Below are 14,074 nucleotides of genomic sequence, written 5' to 3' on the forward strand. Positions count from 1 at the left end.
AGCTCACCTTTCCTGATCACTCTTGTTACAGTCTGAATGGTAACACCCATTGTTTCATGTTCTCTGTGTATATAAAATCTCCCCACTATATTTTCCACTGTATGCATCCGATGAAGTGAGCTGTAGCTCAAGAAAGCTTATGCTCTAATAAATGTGTTAGTCTCTAAGGTGCCACAAGTACTCCTTTTCTTTTTACGGATACAGACTAACACGGCTGCTACTCTGAAATAAAAATGACTTCCAAGTATCCTGCAATTTTATGAGAAATCTACTCATTTTGAGTAGACATCTTCAAAGTAAGCCCCCGAACATGCAGTTTGCTTACTAAACCCATTTAGAACACAGTATTCTCATAATTCAGAAAATATCTGAGAGATTCTACTTGTATTGGATCAGTCTGGTAGTTTGGTTCAGAGCAGGTACTCTGGTTCTTATGATAGTCAAGACTTCTCTTCTCTTGTTTCTTGCCTATTCTTTCCCATTTCTGTTTTTTATCTGTTTATGTTTTCAGTTTGTTCTAACACCAACATCTGTGTGAACTTTTTAAACTTACTTCTTAGCTCTTTAACTCTTGTACATTCCAAATCTGCTGCTATAATTACAAGTCTCTTTCGTGTTTCTAGTGTTGTACTAGAAAACCTTATTTATATAAGCAGTTTGGCAAACAGTAACAGGATTTAAATAAAGAGCACTTATTTTGGATTATCATTTTACATAACTTTTTTTTAATAGTGTACAACTGCATCAAATGCGTTTGAATCTGAGAATCCAACAGTAGTAAGGAGGCAGGCTGCAATGTATTATATCTTTGTGTAAGCTTTGTTTTATAAAGTAGCAGTGTGCTTACCCGATGCTCTTCTTGCTGTTGCTTTAAAGTTTCATATTCAAGAGCTGGAGCAGGAAGCTGTGAAATGACCATTTCTATTTCGGTTAACCACGGCCAAAGCTCTTCATAAGTCTCCCAGAACTGGTTAACCAGGGATTGAGCACGTTCCAGTTGGAGGTTCCTCTCAGCGTTCATTTGACAGACCATATCATATTTCTGTAAGAGGCTTTCCAGTTTTCTCTAAAACAACATTAGCAAGAAATAGCAGCTCTTATCTCTCTTTCAATTTTGGGTATTTACACAATGTCTTTTACCCAGGTATCTAAACATGTTATTATATTTATTAAATCATCATTAAGTAAGGCTAGCCCAAATTCTGCTCTTAGTAGTGCTAATGTAAATCAATGATACTTGAAGTTAATAGAGTTAATCCAATTTACACGGATTTTGACACACTGTTTTCAAGACACACACATTTTTAGTGATGTCTTGTATTTTTCTAGGCTTCATTCGGATGGCTCCAGAACAACTTACAAACTGTGGGCTTGATCGTGACTCTTAGGCACAGCCCTGCATTGGCACCAAACCACCCCGAGGGGAAGGAAACATTGGGGAGCATTGGGGTAAGCAATCCGTGTCATCCTGTCAGGAGTGCAGCATACTCTCCTTTGAATGTCCACCCAGCCCACTGGCTGGCACGTGGGAAGAATGGGGTTAGAGTCATAGCTGTGACTGTTATTCTAGCCAGCCCTTATGCAGGCAATGCAAAGAGGAAGGAGATTCCTTATTCCCTCCCTCTACATAGCCTCCTAAAGGCCCTGAATAAATAGTTATCTTTCACTCTCCATTGAAATTCAGCCACCTCTAGCATAAAACATGGCAATTGTTCTGATCCAGCAACATTGCACAGCAGCTTTAGAAGGCAGTATGAAGTATAGCTTGTGCAACTGAAATTACAAGTGGAATTTTAGATATGCGGATTGTAATCTGAAGTTTAAACTTGGCCAGAAAACCTGGATTAAACCCCTGTTCTGGTGAAGAGTGCCATATGTCCTTTAAGTGACTATAGGTAGTCAGGACCTTGGTTTTAAATCGTATCCGGAAGATATAGTAGCACACTGGCTACTAGTACAGTACTGAGGCACAAGTTGAGCTCAGTCTGGGAGAAGATTGTCATCTACAGAATCATCACCAAGACTCTTGGCAGATCCTGAGTTTTCCTTGGAACTCTCAAATCAAAGTGCTACTGATTAGGCACAAAACTCCTTTGTTTACAAGACCTGATTAGGCCACAGGCTCAGCTGGCACGGCTGGTTTTATGCAGAGTCAGCAGAACGTATGACATGCTTCTTTTATATTTTAGCTTATATGAACTAATGGTGATGTTATCACATTCATAATGTGACAGTTAAACATAGACAGTTTCAATTATAAATCTCTCACATTTATGTAAGTGATAATAAAAAAATTAAGATAGCAAGTAGCTATACATTTCTCCCATGGAAACCTGTCCATGCTATCATTCTTGTGAAAGATTATATGTGACAGTGAACACAAGAGCTAGCCCAGAAAATAAATAAATGTATAAATAAACGGTTGATTGTGAAATAGTGTGTCTTTTTTTGGACAAACAAGCTATCCTAAGTTTATTATGTCTTGCGTGTAAATTAAGTTACAAAGAGGCTATCCAGAGGACAATACACAGTCTAATGCACGGATAAATGGTAATTTTCACTAAGTGTATTACAAATATTTAACAAAAGCTCATATGAAATCACCTTCTTTTACTTCTACAGCCATTTACTTAAGGAAACTGAATTCCTAATTTATTTTAGGGGCAAATCAGCCTTCTTTTCCCCAGCTGCAGAGATCCCCATGCAACTGAACAGGTGGTTTTCTGCTGCACAAGGATGAGATACATTGGAAGTGGAGGGGGCATGAAAGGTGTGAGCACTCATGCTCCCCCTTGCTCACCACTGTCCAGCAAAAAAGGAGCTGAGTATCTTTAGGCTTGGAGAATCTACTTTATGCAGATCCTCCCATCCCCAGAATCGTAGAAGAGAAGGCGGAAAAATCCCTATCAGGCTCTTTTAGCCTCTTGGCTGAAATAGCCCCCACAGATAAGAACATAAGAACTTTCATACTGGGTTCAATGGTCCATCTAGACCAGTATCCTGTCTCCAACAGTGGCCAGCACCAGAGCTTCAGGGGAGTGTACAGAACAGGGCAGTTAGAGTGATCCACTCATGTATTCTCCTCCCAGCTTCTGGCAATCAGTGGTTTAGGGTTGCCCAGAACATGTGGTTGCATTCCTGACCATCTTAGCTAATGGCCATTGATGGACCTATCCTCCATAAACTTAGCTAGTTCTTTTTTTGAACCCAGTTATACTTTTGGCTATCACAACTTCCCACGGCACTGAGTTCCATGGGTTGTGTGTTGTTTGAAAAAGTACTTCCTCTTACTGGTATTAAATCTGCTTCCTATTAATTTCATCAGGTGACCCCTGATTTTTATATTGTGGGAAAGGATAAATAACACTTCCCTGTTCACTTTTTATGATTTTATATATCTGTACCATATACCTTTCTTATTTATCTCTTTTCTAAACTGAACAACCCTAATCTTTTTAGTCTCTCTGCTGCTCTATACCTTTGATCATCTTTGTTGCCCTTCTCTGAACCTTTTCCAGTTCTAATATATACTTTTTGAGATTGGGTGAACAGAACTGGACACAGAATTCAAGATGTTGGCACACCACGGCTATGTATAGTGGCATTATATTTTCTGTCACTTTCCTAATAGTTCCTACCATTCTGTTAGGCTTTTGACTGCAGCTGCATAATGGGTTGAAATTTTCAGATAATTATCCATGGTGACTCCAAGATCTCTTTATTGAGTGATAACAGCTTACACATATATATGTATAGTTGGAATTATTCTTTCCAATGTGCATTACTTTGTACTTATCAATGTTGAATTTTACCTGCCATTTTGTCACTCAGTCACACAGTTTTGTGACACTTTGCAAAACTTTGCAGTTAGCTTTGGTCTTAACTATTGTGAATACTTTTATTTCCTCTGCAAACATCACTGTCCACTCCCTTTTCCAGATCATTAATGAACATGTTGAAAAGCACGAGTCCCAGCATACATCTTTTGGGGACCTTGTTGTTCATCTCTCTCCATTGTGAAAACTGACCATTTATTCCTACCTTTTGTTTGAGGCGTGACCCAAAGCCCACTAAAATCAATGGAAAGATTCTCATTCAGTGGGCTTGAACCAGTGGGCTCAAGGGCTCCACAGCCTTTGAGGGAAGATTCCTCTTTACTTGTCCTTGGCGCATCTCCTGATTGTCTAACCCAGCAACACAAGCCAAACACTGGGATCTGGATTTTAGCTGTAATGCAGACTGCCGTTAATAAATAGTAACACCGTTAAAGGATTCCTAACAGGCTTTTACCACATTGCTGTGGATTATAAAGGGCCCAATTCTGCCACAATTACTCATGTTGACTGATACTTAGTCACCCAGATAGTCACATTGTCTTACATAATACTCAAAGGTGGGTAAAGGTGGCAAAATCAGGCCTAAAAATCAATGGAAGACAATGAAGTAAATACTCAGTGATTACTTGCAGAACATTTCGAAGGAAAAAGTCTCAAGGGAATTTGTGCCTCAAGGGTATCCCTTCCTGTATCATTGTTTGCTCAGATCAAATGATCTCCTATTCACAACTGATGGACTTGCCCAATCAATAATAGTGGAAAAACAAAGGTGATTCTGTGGGAGTGGCTCTGTAAATGCAGAGATTCAAAGCCATCATGCCAGTTGTAAGTTATGGTTCCTTACCTTCATTGACTGTTTCTCCTCTTCAGTGCATGTGTTCATAATCTCATCCCCAGTTTCAACAAGTTCATCTATAGCATCCTTGTGCCTCAAAATCTCCATGGTAAATGCCTTGTGACACAATAAATACTGGTCAGCAATAAAGGTTGAGTACATGAAGCGAAAACTATTTTGATATTATAATGCATTATGATGGACTGAAAATTAAATCACGCTAGTACATTTTCTAGACCAAGAAAGCACTGGACAATAATTAACATGACAGTTGGAAACGTATTTCTTTACCTTTTGAACTTGTAGCTGAGCAGCAGTCTGGTCTTGCTCAAGCCTAATATCACCCAGAGACATCAATTTTTTTTTTGTTTCTGCAATCCAGGCTAATTCTGCATCAGCTGCTTGATCAAACTAAATAAAGGAGACAAGAATTAGTTCAGCAGTTTTATATTATCAAGCTTGAATTGACTGTCTTTAGGTAGTTAAGCCACATTTTTAAAAAACGCAAATGCTGAATTGTTAAAAAGATATCAGTCCATATCTATATATAATTTCACGTATATGTGAACTATAGAGCTCAAAATAGTACTGAGGGCTTTAATAAAATCAGCTTAATTCGTAAGTATGACAAAGCAGCAGCAAAATAGGAGAAGCATAATATACTTTCCTCAAACTTACAAACCTCTACTAGACCACATTGGAAGATCAAAGAGAATGCAGTACATTTAGAATTTTTCACTGAATATTACTTGTTGTTGCTAGTGATGACCCTAACTTTCACTTGTCTTTTCCATCTGTTTTAAAATGTTTTTATTGCAATTATCTGAAGACAAATCAATATAATCCTATGACTTTAAGAAGTTTAATGAGACCAAGAAGAATTAGTGCAATATTAGAAGACCAGGTTGAAATCCTGGCCCCACTGCAAAACTCCCATTGACTTCAGTGGAAACAGGATTTCACCTGAAGACTTGCTGGTGGATTAAGTGAGAAAACGTTCTTTTTGAATTTGGGCACAGCCTGTTCTGTTCCTGAAGAATTGGTTTTCCATTAGAATTAGTTAATACTTTGATGTTTTAAAAGAATATCTCAGAGCATTTCTGAGTAGGAGGCAATGTTTTGTTACATTGTGCAGAAAGGAGCAATGAGCCAGGAAAAGAGGTACCAGGGGCCCTAATGCTTGTAGAAAGGGGACAGTAGATCAAACACAATATAGTCCAGATTCAACCTATGTCTACACGACCCTCTGGGCAAACATGCATTTGGACACTACAGTTTTAGGGGTATTTTTGAGGTGAAGCCAAGGAGAGGCAACATGTTGGATGCTGAATTGTTTTGAAAATCTGTCTACAAGTGTCACAGTAGAAGCTGGTGGGTCCTGAGCAGTTTTGAAAATCTGGCTCATATTTAGGTGATGCTGGATATGTCAACACTAGCGCTGGAAGGTGTAAATCCCAGCTTGAGGGGGCATACCCATGCGAGTGCTGACTGAACTGGTGTGCTAAAAACAGAAGTGTAGTTGCAGTGGTGCAAGGGCGGGATGGGCTAGCCACCCTGAGAACGATCCTGTCTGAGACCATAGGTACATGCTAGCCCCTCCCCCACTCATACTGCAGCTGCAACACTTCTATTTTTAGTGTGCTAGCTTAGTCAGAGCTAGTGGAGGTATGTCTCCTTGAGCTGGAATTTACACCTTTGTACTCCAGGACAGCCAGACCCTAAATGACAGCTGAATTCTTCTGAAAATCACTCAGTCTGCATTATGATATTACTGCCAAACTAGTGTATTACACCAGTGGTATTTAAGCCATGGTTCTAGAGCTGCATGTGGCTCTTTGGGCCCCTTTCTTCTGAAGTCGACCTATCTGATTAAAGCTCAATTTACTCCGCAGGGGTCTCAATGCTATCACAGGTGTGTGTCTCACACTGTCTGACATGCTTTGCAAGGCATCTCAGGATATGCTAAGCAAACATAATGAGGCTGCTTTGTTTCCTCTAAAAGTGTGCAATGGTAGCAGGGGGTCAGAAGAAGGGCAGATGACAGTGAATGAACTTATAGAGAACTACAAATTACTTGAAATGTATCTTGTTGCATTGCCATGTATATATCATAATATTGAATAAATACCCAACTGAAGAAGGTCATGATGCAAACATGGCAATGGAATGTCTGAATGCTGTGACACAACTACAGAAGAACCTCAGAGTTACACACACCAGAGTTACAAACTGACTGGTCAACCACATGTCTCATTTGGAACTGGAAGTACGCAATCAGGCAGCAGCAGAGACAAAAAAAAAAGAAAAAAAAAGAAGCAGCAGCAAATACAGTACAGTACTGTGTTAAACGCAAACTACGAAAAAAATAAAGGGAATGTTAAAGAAAAGATTTGAGAAAGTAAGGAAACTCTGTTCTTGTTTAAATTCAGATGGTTAAAATCACCATTTTTCCTCTGCATAGCAAAGTTTCAAAGCTGTAAAGTCAATGTTCAATTCTAAACTTTTGAAAGAACCACCATAACGTTTTAAGAAAAGGAGTACTTGTGGCACCTTAGAAACTAACAAATTTATTAGAGCATAAGCTTTCGTGAGCTACCGCTCACTTCATCAGATGCAAACAATGGGTGTTACCATACAGACTGTAACAAGAGTGATCAGGAAAGGTGAGCTATTACCAGCAGGAGAGCGGGGGGGGGGGGGACACCTTTGGAGTGATAATCAAGGTGGTCCATTTCCAGTACTTTACAAGTACAGAAGGAGGGGAAATAAACAAGGGGAAATAGTTTTACTTTGTGTAATGACACATCCACTCCCAGTCTTTATTCAAGCCTAAGTTACTCTTGTTACAGTCTGTATGGTAAAAAGAAAAGGAGGACTTGTGGCACCGTAGAGACTAACAAATTTATTTGAGCATAAGCTTTCTTAAGATACAACTCACTTCATCAGATACTGTAACTCACGAAAGCTTATGCTCAAATAAATTTGTTAGTCTCTAAGGTGCCACAAGTCCTCCTTTTCTTTTTGCGAATACAGACTAACATGGCTGCTACTCTGAAGTCTGTATGGTAACACCCATTGTTTCATGTTCTCTGTCTATATAAAATCTCCCCACTATATTTTCCACTATATGCATCTAATGAAGTGAGCTGTAGCTCACGAAAGCTTATGCTCTAATAAATTTGTTGGTGACACAAGTACTCCTTTTCTGTTTATGGATACAGACTAACACCGCTGCTATTCTGAAACATAATGTTTTGTTCAGCTATGAACATTTCAGAGTTACGAACAACCTCCATTCCAAAGGTGTCCGTAACTCTGAGTTTCTCCTGTATCTGGTATCATTTTTCAGCTCCATTTGCTGATTAAATGGTTCTTTCAGGTTGAGTTTCTAGGTGAGATTTGTATGTACAGTATGTTAAAGAATGAACAGTGAAAAAATGGTAGTGCTTGTATCAGGATTTCACGATGGCATTTTATTTCCATTAGGGAGGACAGAGTAAATTCTGAGCTTTGAATTACCCTTGGGCAAGTCAGAATTCATCAGTTTGATATCATCAAACTAATATTCCTGATGCACATTATTTGCTATTTTGATTGATCAGAAAAGGACAACTTGTTAATGTGACGAATAATTAAGAATTCCTTTGTTAACACTCTGAAAAGCATCCTCTTTGACAATACTAGAGTAGCAGAGTATAGAATAAACCTTTCCTTCCTTTTGGACCCACAGAATGCAAACATAATGGGCAATTTTATATTCTATTTCTACACAGAACTCCCAGGGAACAAGGGTAGAACTTGACTCAAATAGTTTCAATATTGGGAGTTGACATGATATCTGGGGTAATTCCATAGACTTCTGTTGCATTATACCTGGGATATTTTGGACCAGTTAGGATTAATCTCCAATCTGACATTCATGTCAGGACTCTTCTTTCACATTTTTGAGGTGCCCTCTTCCCATGCCTTGCTCTTTTGTCATTGACCAAAAATGTCCCCCACAACGTCACACCAGTGCCTCGTTACCCGCTAGCCCACATGCGCTGATTTTTATTTTTCCCGGTGGGAGCTCCCTCCCCACTCTTACCCAAGGCACTGCTCCCACTCTGCCCCTTCTCCCGAGGCCCTGCCCTCACCCCGCCTCTTCCAACCCCTGCTCTGCACCCTCCCCCGAGACCCCCTGACTGCCTGCCACTCGCTGCTCTCCGCCCTCCCACAAGTGTCTCCTGCCAGCCGCCAAACAGATGATCAACAACCTGTTAAACAGCTGTGGCTGGTGAGTACTGAGCACCCCCTATTTTTTTCCTGTGGGTGCTTGAGCCCTAGAGCACCCACGGAGTCAGCACCTATGCTCTGGCCTACGTGTTCTTGGTGCCTTTGACCCTCTGCAAAACCTCTAAGTATTTGCAGCACTGTTAAATTATGACTACAATCATCCCTCCCAACATCTCTGCCCAAATAACACTTCAGGTGGTTGCCTGTGGCTACTCCCCTGAGCAGGAGGTTGGCTCCTTCTTCATATGTAGCTCCTGGAATTACAATACCTAACATCAGCCCATTCTGGCTTCCCCAACATAGGAAAGTCTGAGGTGGTCTGATGTGGCAGGAGAAGAGGGATCAAGATTGGAGTGCAATGTGTCCTCATGATGCTGTCTGGTGGAGCAGCTCTTTGGAACTATTATTCACTAGTGTAAATTAGAGCATTGCTGAAGCCGTCTAAATTGTGCTATGGGCTGGTTTGGTTCCTAACTACTCCCTACGATAAGTGTGGGGGAGAAATTTGGTAGAAACCCACATATACACATGGGTCGCATGCCCCTGGGGATCCAGCCCTCAATTTTATAAAGGTGTCTGCTGAGATAAGATAAATATTCAGAGTGAATGCCATAAAAGATAGTCAGAATATTTATAAATTACTTATAATCTTAGAACCCTCCATTATCACCAACCCTCTTACAGTCAGTTTCCACAACGATTTGAAGCTATGCCCTCTATAGTTTCAGTTTGGTTAAGCCAATTCTGTTTGTTGGTGCTATGGGCACTGGAAAAAAAATTCAATTCATATTTTTGTGTTTGTAAAATTAACTTCAGGCAGAAATTGGAGAATTTGCAGCTCTGCTTTTCTCTCATCATCAGGTAGCTAGATGTGAGACCACACAGATTTACATCTATGAAATGCCAATTCTAAAAAATCACCCAGTTATTTTCTAATCAAACTTTAGAAACACACACATATATTCAACAATTTATTTCTTGCAGCTGCATGCAAATTACACCATTAACTCAGTCCTTCAGTGCAATTTAAAATAAGTTGGTCCAACATGTTAGCTGCAGAAAATACAAAAGCACAAGGCCAGATCCTTAGCTGGTATAAATGGACTTCAGAGGAGCTGCACCTATTTAAACAAGCTGAGGATCTGGGCCATATTGTATATATTACAGCATAAAATGTAACTGATACAGGGCCTGACTGAGCTTTAGTTCTCACTCAGACAAAACTTCCACTGAAATCTCTACAGGTTCGTACTCCCAATGATTTTGGCTACAAGACTGATCTCTAAGGTTTGTGTTAACAATGAGGCAGATGGCTACAACAATGTACAGATTAGTTTTGCTCTGGCACTTGTGTCTGAACAGTGCAGTCACATTCTATTCAAACAGACCTTTAGTTGCTCAAGCACAGCAAATATATGGCAACATTGTTAACGAACAACCTTTGTTCAGGTAGAGATTCCTGGAGGCAAACTTTTTATTGCCCAAAGAACAAAAACAGCTGTTTAGTACCTGCTGTGATCTTAGAATGGCAGCATCAATCTCCTCCACCTTCTGAGTTAGAGTGTCGCTCACTAATCTGTACCGCTCATTGTCCTCAGTCACCATTTTGTCTAACCCCTCTCTTGCCCTCCATGGCACCAATTCCAGCAAGGCACTGCTGACTTCATTGAGAGTGTCCAATAAGCCTTTGTTGTTCTTTGCTTCTTTTTTCAACTCCTGAAAAAGGCCATTTAAAGTAAACATGCCAGCATAAGAGCCAAACACACACAGCTTGCACATATTTTTATTCTTCTGCTTACTCTAAGAAGCAAGAACTGGAACATTTTCCAGGCGAACAAAAGGGATAAACTGGCACACTTATTTTCAGCTCAGTTACATTAGCCTTTGTTATTGTTAAGTTGTTTGACAGAAAAGCAGGTGATTCCTGAAGGGAAGTTTCTACAGAACAGAACTGAAATATATTCCTCCAATCAGCATGGTAGACTGTCATTCTCTGGAAGTCAATACAGTTGTCAGTCTTTAATCAAGCAAACAAAGAGAAGAAAGCAAACACTTATTCTTTGCACTCTGCAACCATCTTTCTATGGAACAAATTCACCAGCAAGTAAAATCAAATGTGAAATAACGCAAAATATTGTCTAAATTCAAATGAATTTTTAAATGAACATTTGAATTCAATCCATTCGATCAAAATCATTACAAGTGCAGGGAGAAATGACCTTTTTATTCCCACATGCAAACATATTTTGATTTTCCGTTATTTTTTAATCTGGTTTCCAAAATAAGTGTATTTATTTAGCAATTTAGTAACCTATTTCATGTAATGGTATTATTAGTGTTCTACTAATACTATACAGTTTCTTTCCAAATAGTTGTTACTAGCCTGAAATTAATACTGTCTCTTAAATACAGGCTCTTTTCCTACTTTAAGGTTTTGTATTTGTCTGTGACACAGCTAAAGAACAAAAATAAATTTGTTTGACAATTTAAGAGTTTTCCCAGGGATCGGTAGCTTACTGAACTAGAACAAAATGTAGCTCTTCTCCTGTTGACCTAATAATAAACCTCAGCCAAATCTCATCAGTGACTGCTAGAAAGAGACTGTGATTCTTTACTGTTTTATTCCTAGTCAGAGAGCTGATCTGGTGCTAAATTATGATAATTTGCAAGGCATCTTCCAGCCAAAGAGAAGCTAACCTACTTAACTAGTTCAAATCTTTACATGAAAAATAACAAAGCAATATATATAGTTTACAGCTTTTAGAACATACTTTTTGTCTTTCTTGTACTTCACTTAATTCTTCTCCCTTGGGAATCTGAGCATCATATGAAAGCAATTCCACCTCCACTTTGTCAAGCCATATGCAGAGTTCCTCATGAGTGGACTGCAGTTGACCTGCAAGCTGCAGAGCTTGCTCTAAAGTCTTGGATACATCAGAACTCAATTTAGTAATATCTTTGTACCTTGCTTTAATGCCTTCCAATTTATCTTGAATTATTACAACTTCATCACCTAAAATTTCAAAGGGATGTTATTTCACATGAATGCAAAAAAAAAAAAACAACAAAAAACAAAAATGAAACAAAACAGAAAACCACAATAATAATTAATATATTTTTAGTTTCTTATGTGCAGAGTGACCCAAACAAGACCCAGGGACAGATCACAGACTGGTGTAAATAGTCCAGTGAAGCCACGGAGCTATGACACTTTACACCAACTCTGGATCTGTCCTTTTTTCTCTTACCACTCCAAATTCTGGACAAGTGGAGATCTGGACCCAAGCTTTGAGGATTGGGCCCATCTCTAGTGTTATTCCTTGGAGATATAAAAATTCGTTCTTGTTCTCTTTTTCTTTAAAAGGCAAACATTAAAATTTACATACTTTTTACCCAAACACAGACTACATAAAAACCTTAAATTTATATTCATTTTTATATAGGTTGACACAGGTTATGAAATGTATCAATAAAAGTGCAAGAATGGAACTGAAAAATACCAAATGGTATTTACATTATTAATTTACAATTTATTTATTAATTATCATTAATTGATAACTAGACTGTATGGTTCAAAGAATAATTTGAATTATTCTTTGAACCATACAGTCTAATTATCAATCATTAGACACACACACATACAGTTCAAGGATCAAAATGCAGACAGAGACTCCTGTAATAGACCTATTGCAATATATTTAGATTTAACCCCATAACATAACTTCTAACTGGGTAACAGAGGAGGGGTTTTCCCTTCTGTCTCTGAGAGTTGAAATACTTGGAGCACTGGACATTTAGATAGATGTTCCTCTGCAGACCAGACATGTTGTGTGCAATTGGAATGCAACTTTTCCCGCAATACTAGCTCGGATCTGGATCTGATCTGATCTGCTCTCTATCAGCAAAAGGTAGCCTAATATCTTTATTTCTGGGCTTCTATAGAGAAAAGGCTGTATCCTATGCCAAATAGTCCTGCATCATGAGTAATGTCCATAACTTGCTAGTAGGAACAAAATGGAGGTTCACAAAAATATTTTTCCATCAACCAAAAAAAATCAAAAAAATCAAGGGCTAAATTTTCTGTGTGGCTAAACGGGTGCATCTCCATTGACTTCAATGCTTACTTACACACACTTTGGCCCAAAGACGTAATGTACCGTTACTTCAATAGTTATTAGAATAAACAATTAAATCAAGTGAATAAATCTAGCCAATGACTAAAAGCTAATATTTACAAGCTTCGGCTTATTTTTCCCATAATCACTTACAAGTATGAGGAAAAGGCTGCTGAATCATTAATTTCCTAAAAGCTCTCACCTGTTGTTTGCTTGAGAAGCTCTAAGCCATTTTGTATAGCCTGATCAACATTTTGTTTTCTGAGCAGAATCTCTTCCTGAAACACCTACGAGAAGATGCCATTTGTGTAAGCATTGAGGTTACAGATCAAGTTATTTTTATTTTAAATAGTTGTATCACCTTTCAAATCAAATATGTTAATGAGAAATAAATAAATGGTGGACATAAAAATGAAGTAAAAATAAGTAAAATAAATAAATGAATTTAAAGGAAAAGAAATAAAAATACCAGCAGGTCAGCATGTTGTTTCATGAGTGAGTCTGTGCTGTAATCTTGGACTGACAGTTTGCTCAGTTTGTCATGTACTTCATTCAGCCAGTTCATCAATTCAACTTCATCTTCCCCGAAAATCTGAGCATTGCAATAGGCTTGCTGGAGCAGCTCAGACCAGCTGTTACTTTTCTCTTGAATCTCAATATATCGGGCTTGGGAAGAATCTAGCTTTTCCTGCACCATATCTTTATCCTCTCTGGAGCTCATAGTCTTAAGAGACTGACCAATGCTAATGGCCACATGTAAACTTTTATTGCGAGTAAGGATGTCATCTTCTAACACCTAAATGAAGTTTTTAAAATAATGAAGAAAGACAGAAAAGAAAAATGGACAAACCAAAAGCAAATACAAATGGAACTACAGAACAACAGAAATATAATGGTTTTATTGTCTATTATAAATAAAAATTTATCAAATTTGGACTAATGGGGAAAAAACAGAGATCCCAGTTCTACTGTAATTCACAAACTCATAAAAAAATCCCCATATGAATGACACA

The 14,074-nt window shown here is 38.6% G+C and overlaps 1 protein-coding gene across 15 annotated transcripts in view; it reads right to left on the reverse strand.

Annotated features, from left to right (window-relative positions):
• The window catches only part of DST (dystonin), a 468,601-nt gene that overhangs the window by 68,832 nt on the left and 385,695 nt on the right, over window positions 1–14,074 (reverse strand). For 14 of the 15 annotated variants that reach the window (XM_038397725.2, XM_038397722.2, XM_038397727.2 and 11 more), the window contains 7 exons: window positions 13,531–13,857; window positions 13,264–13,348; window positions 11,718–11,959; window positions 10,456–10,662; window positions 4,963–5,082; window positions 4,681–4,788; window positions 848–1,066 (listed from right to left, as the gene is read on the reverse strand). In XM_038397725.2, the coding sequence (XP_038253653.1) occupies window positions 848–1,066; window positions 4,681–4,788; window positions 4,963–5,082; window positions 10,456–10,662; window positions 11,718–11,959; window positions 13,264–13,348; window positions 13,531–13,857 (1,308 nt within the window). The remainder of the gene's footprint in view (window positions 1–847; window positions 1,067–4,680; window positions 4,789–4,962; window positions 5,083–10,455; window positions 10,663–11,717; window positions 11,960–13,263; window positions 13,349–13,530; window positions 13,858–14,074) is intronic. The other variant, XM_038397732.2, reaches the window with a different exon arrangement.

This window comes from Dermochelys coriacea, chromosome 3 (assembly GCF_009764565.3).
Source record: "Dermochelys coriacea isolate rDerCor1 chromosome 3, rDerCor1.pri.v4, whole genome shotgun sequence".
In the NCBI taxonomy this organism is placed as follows: Eukaryota; Metazoa; Chordata; order Testudines; family Dermochelyidae; genus Dermochelys; species Dermochelys coriacea.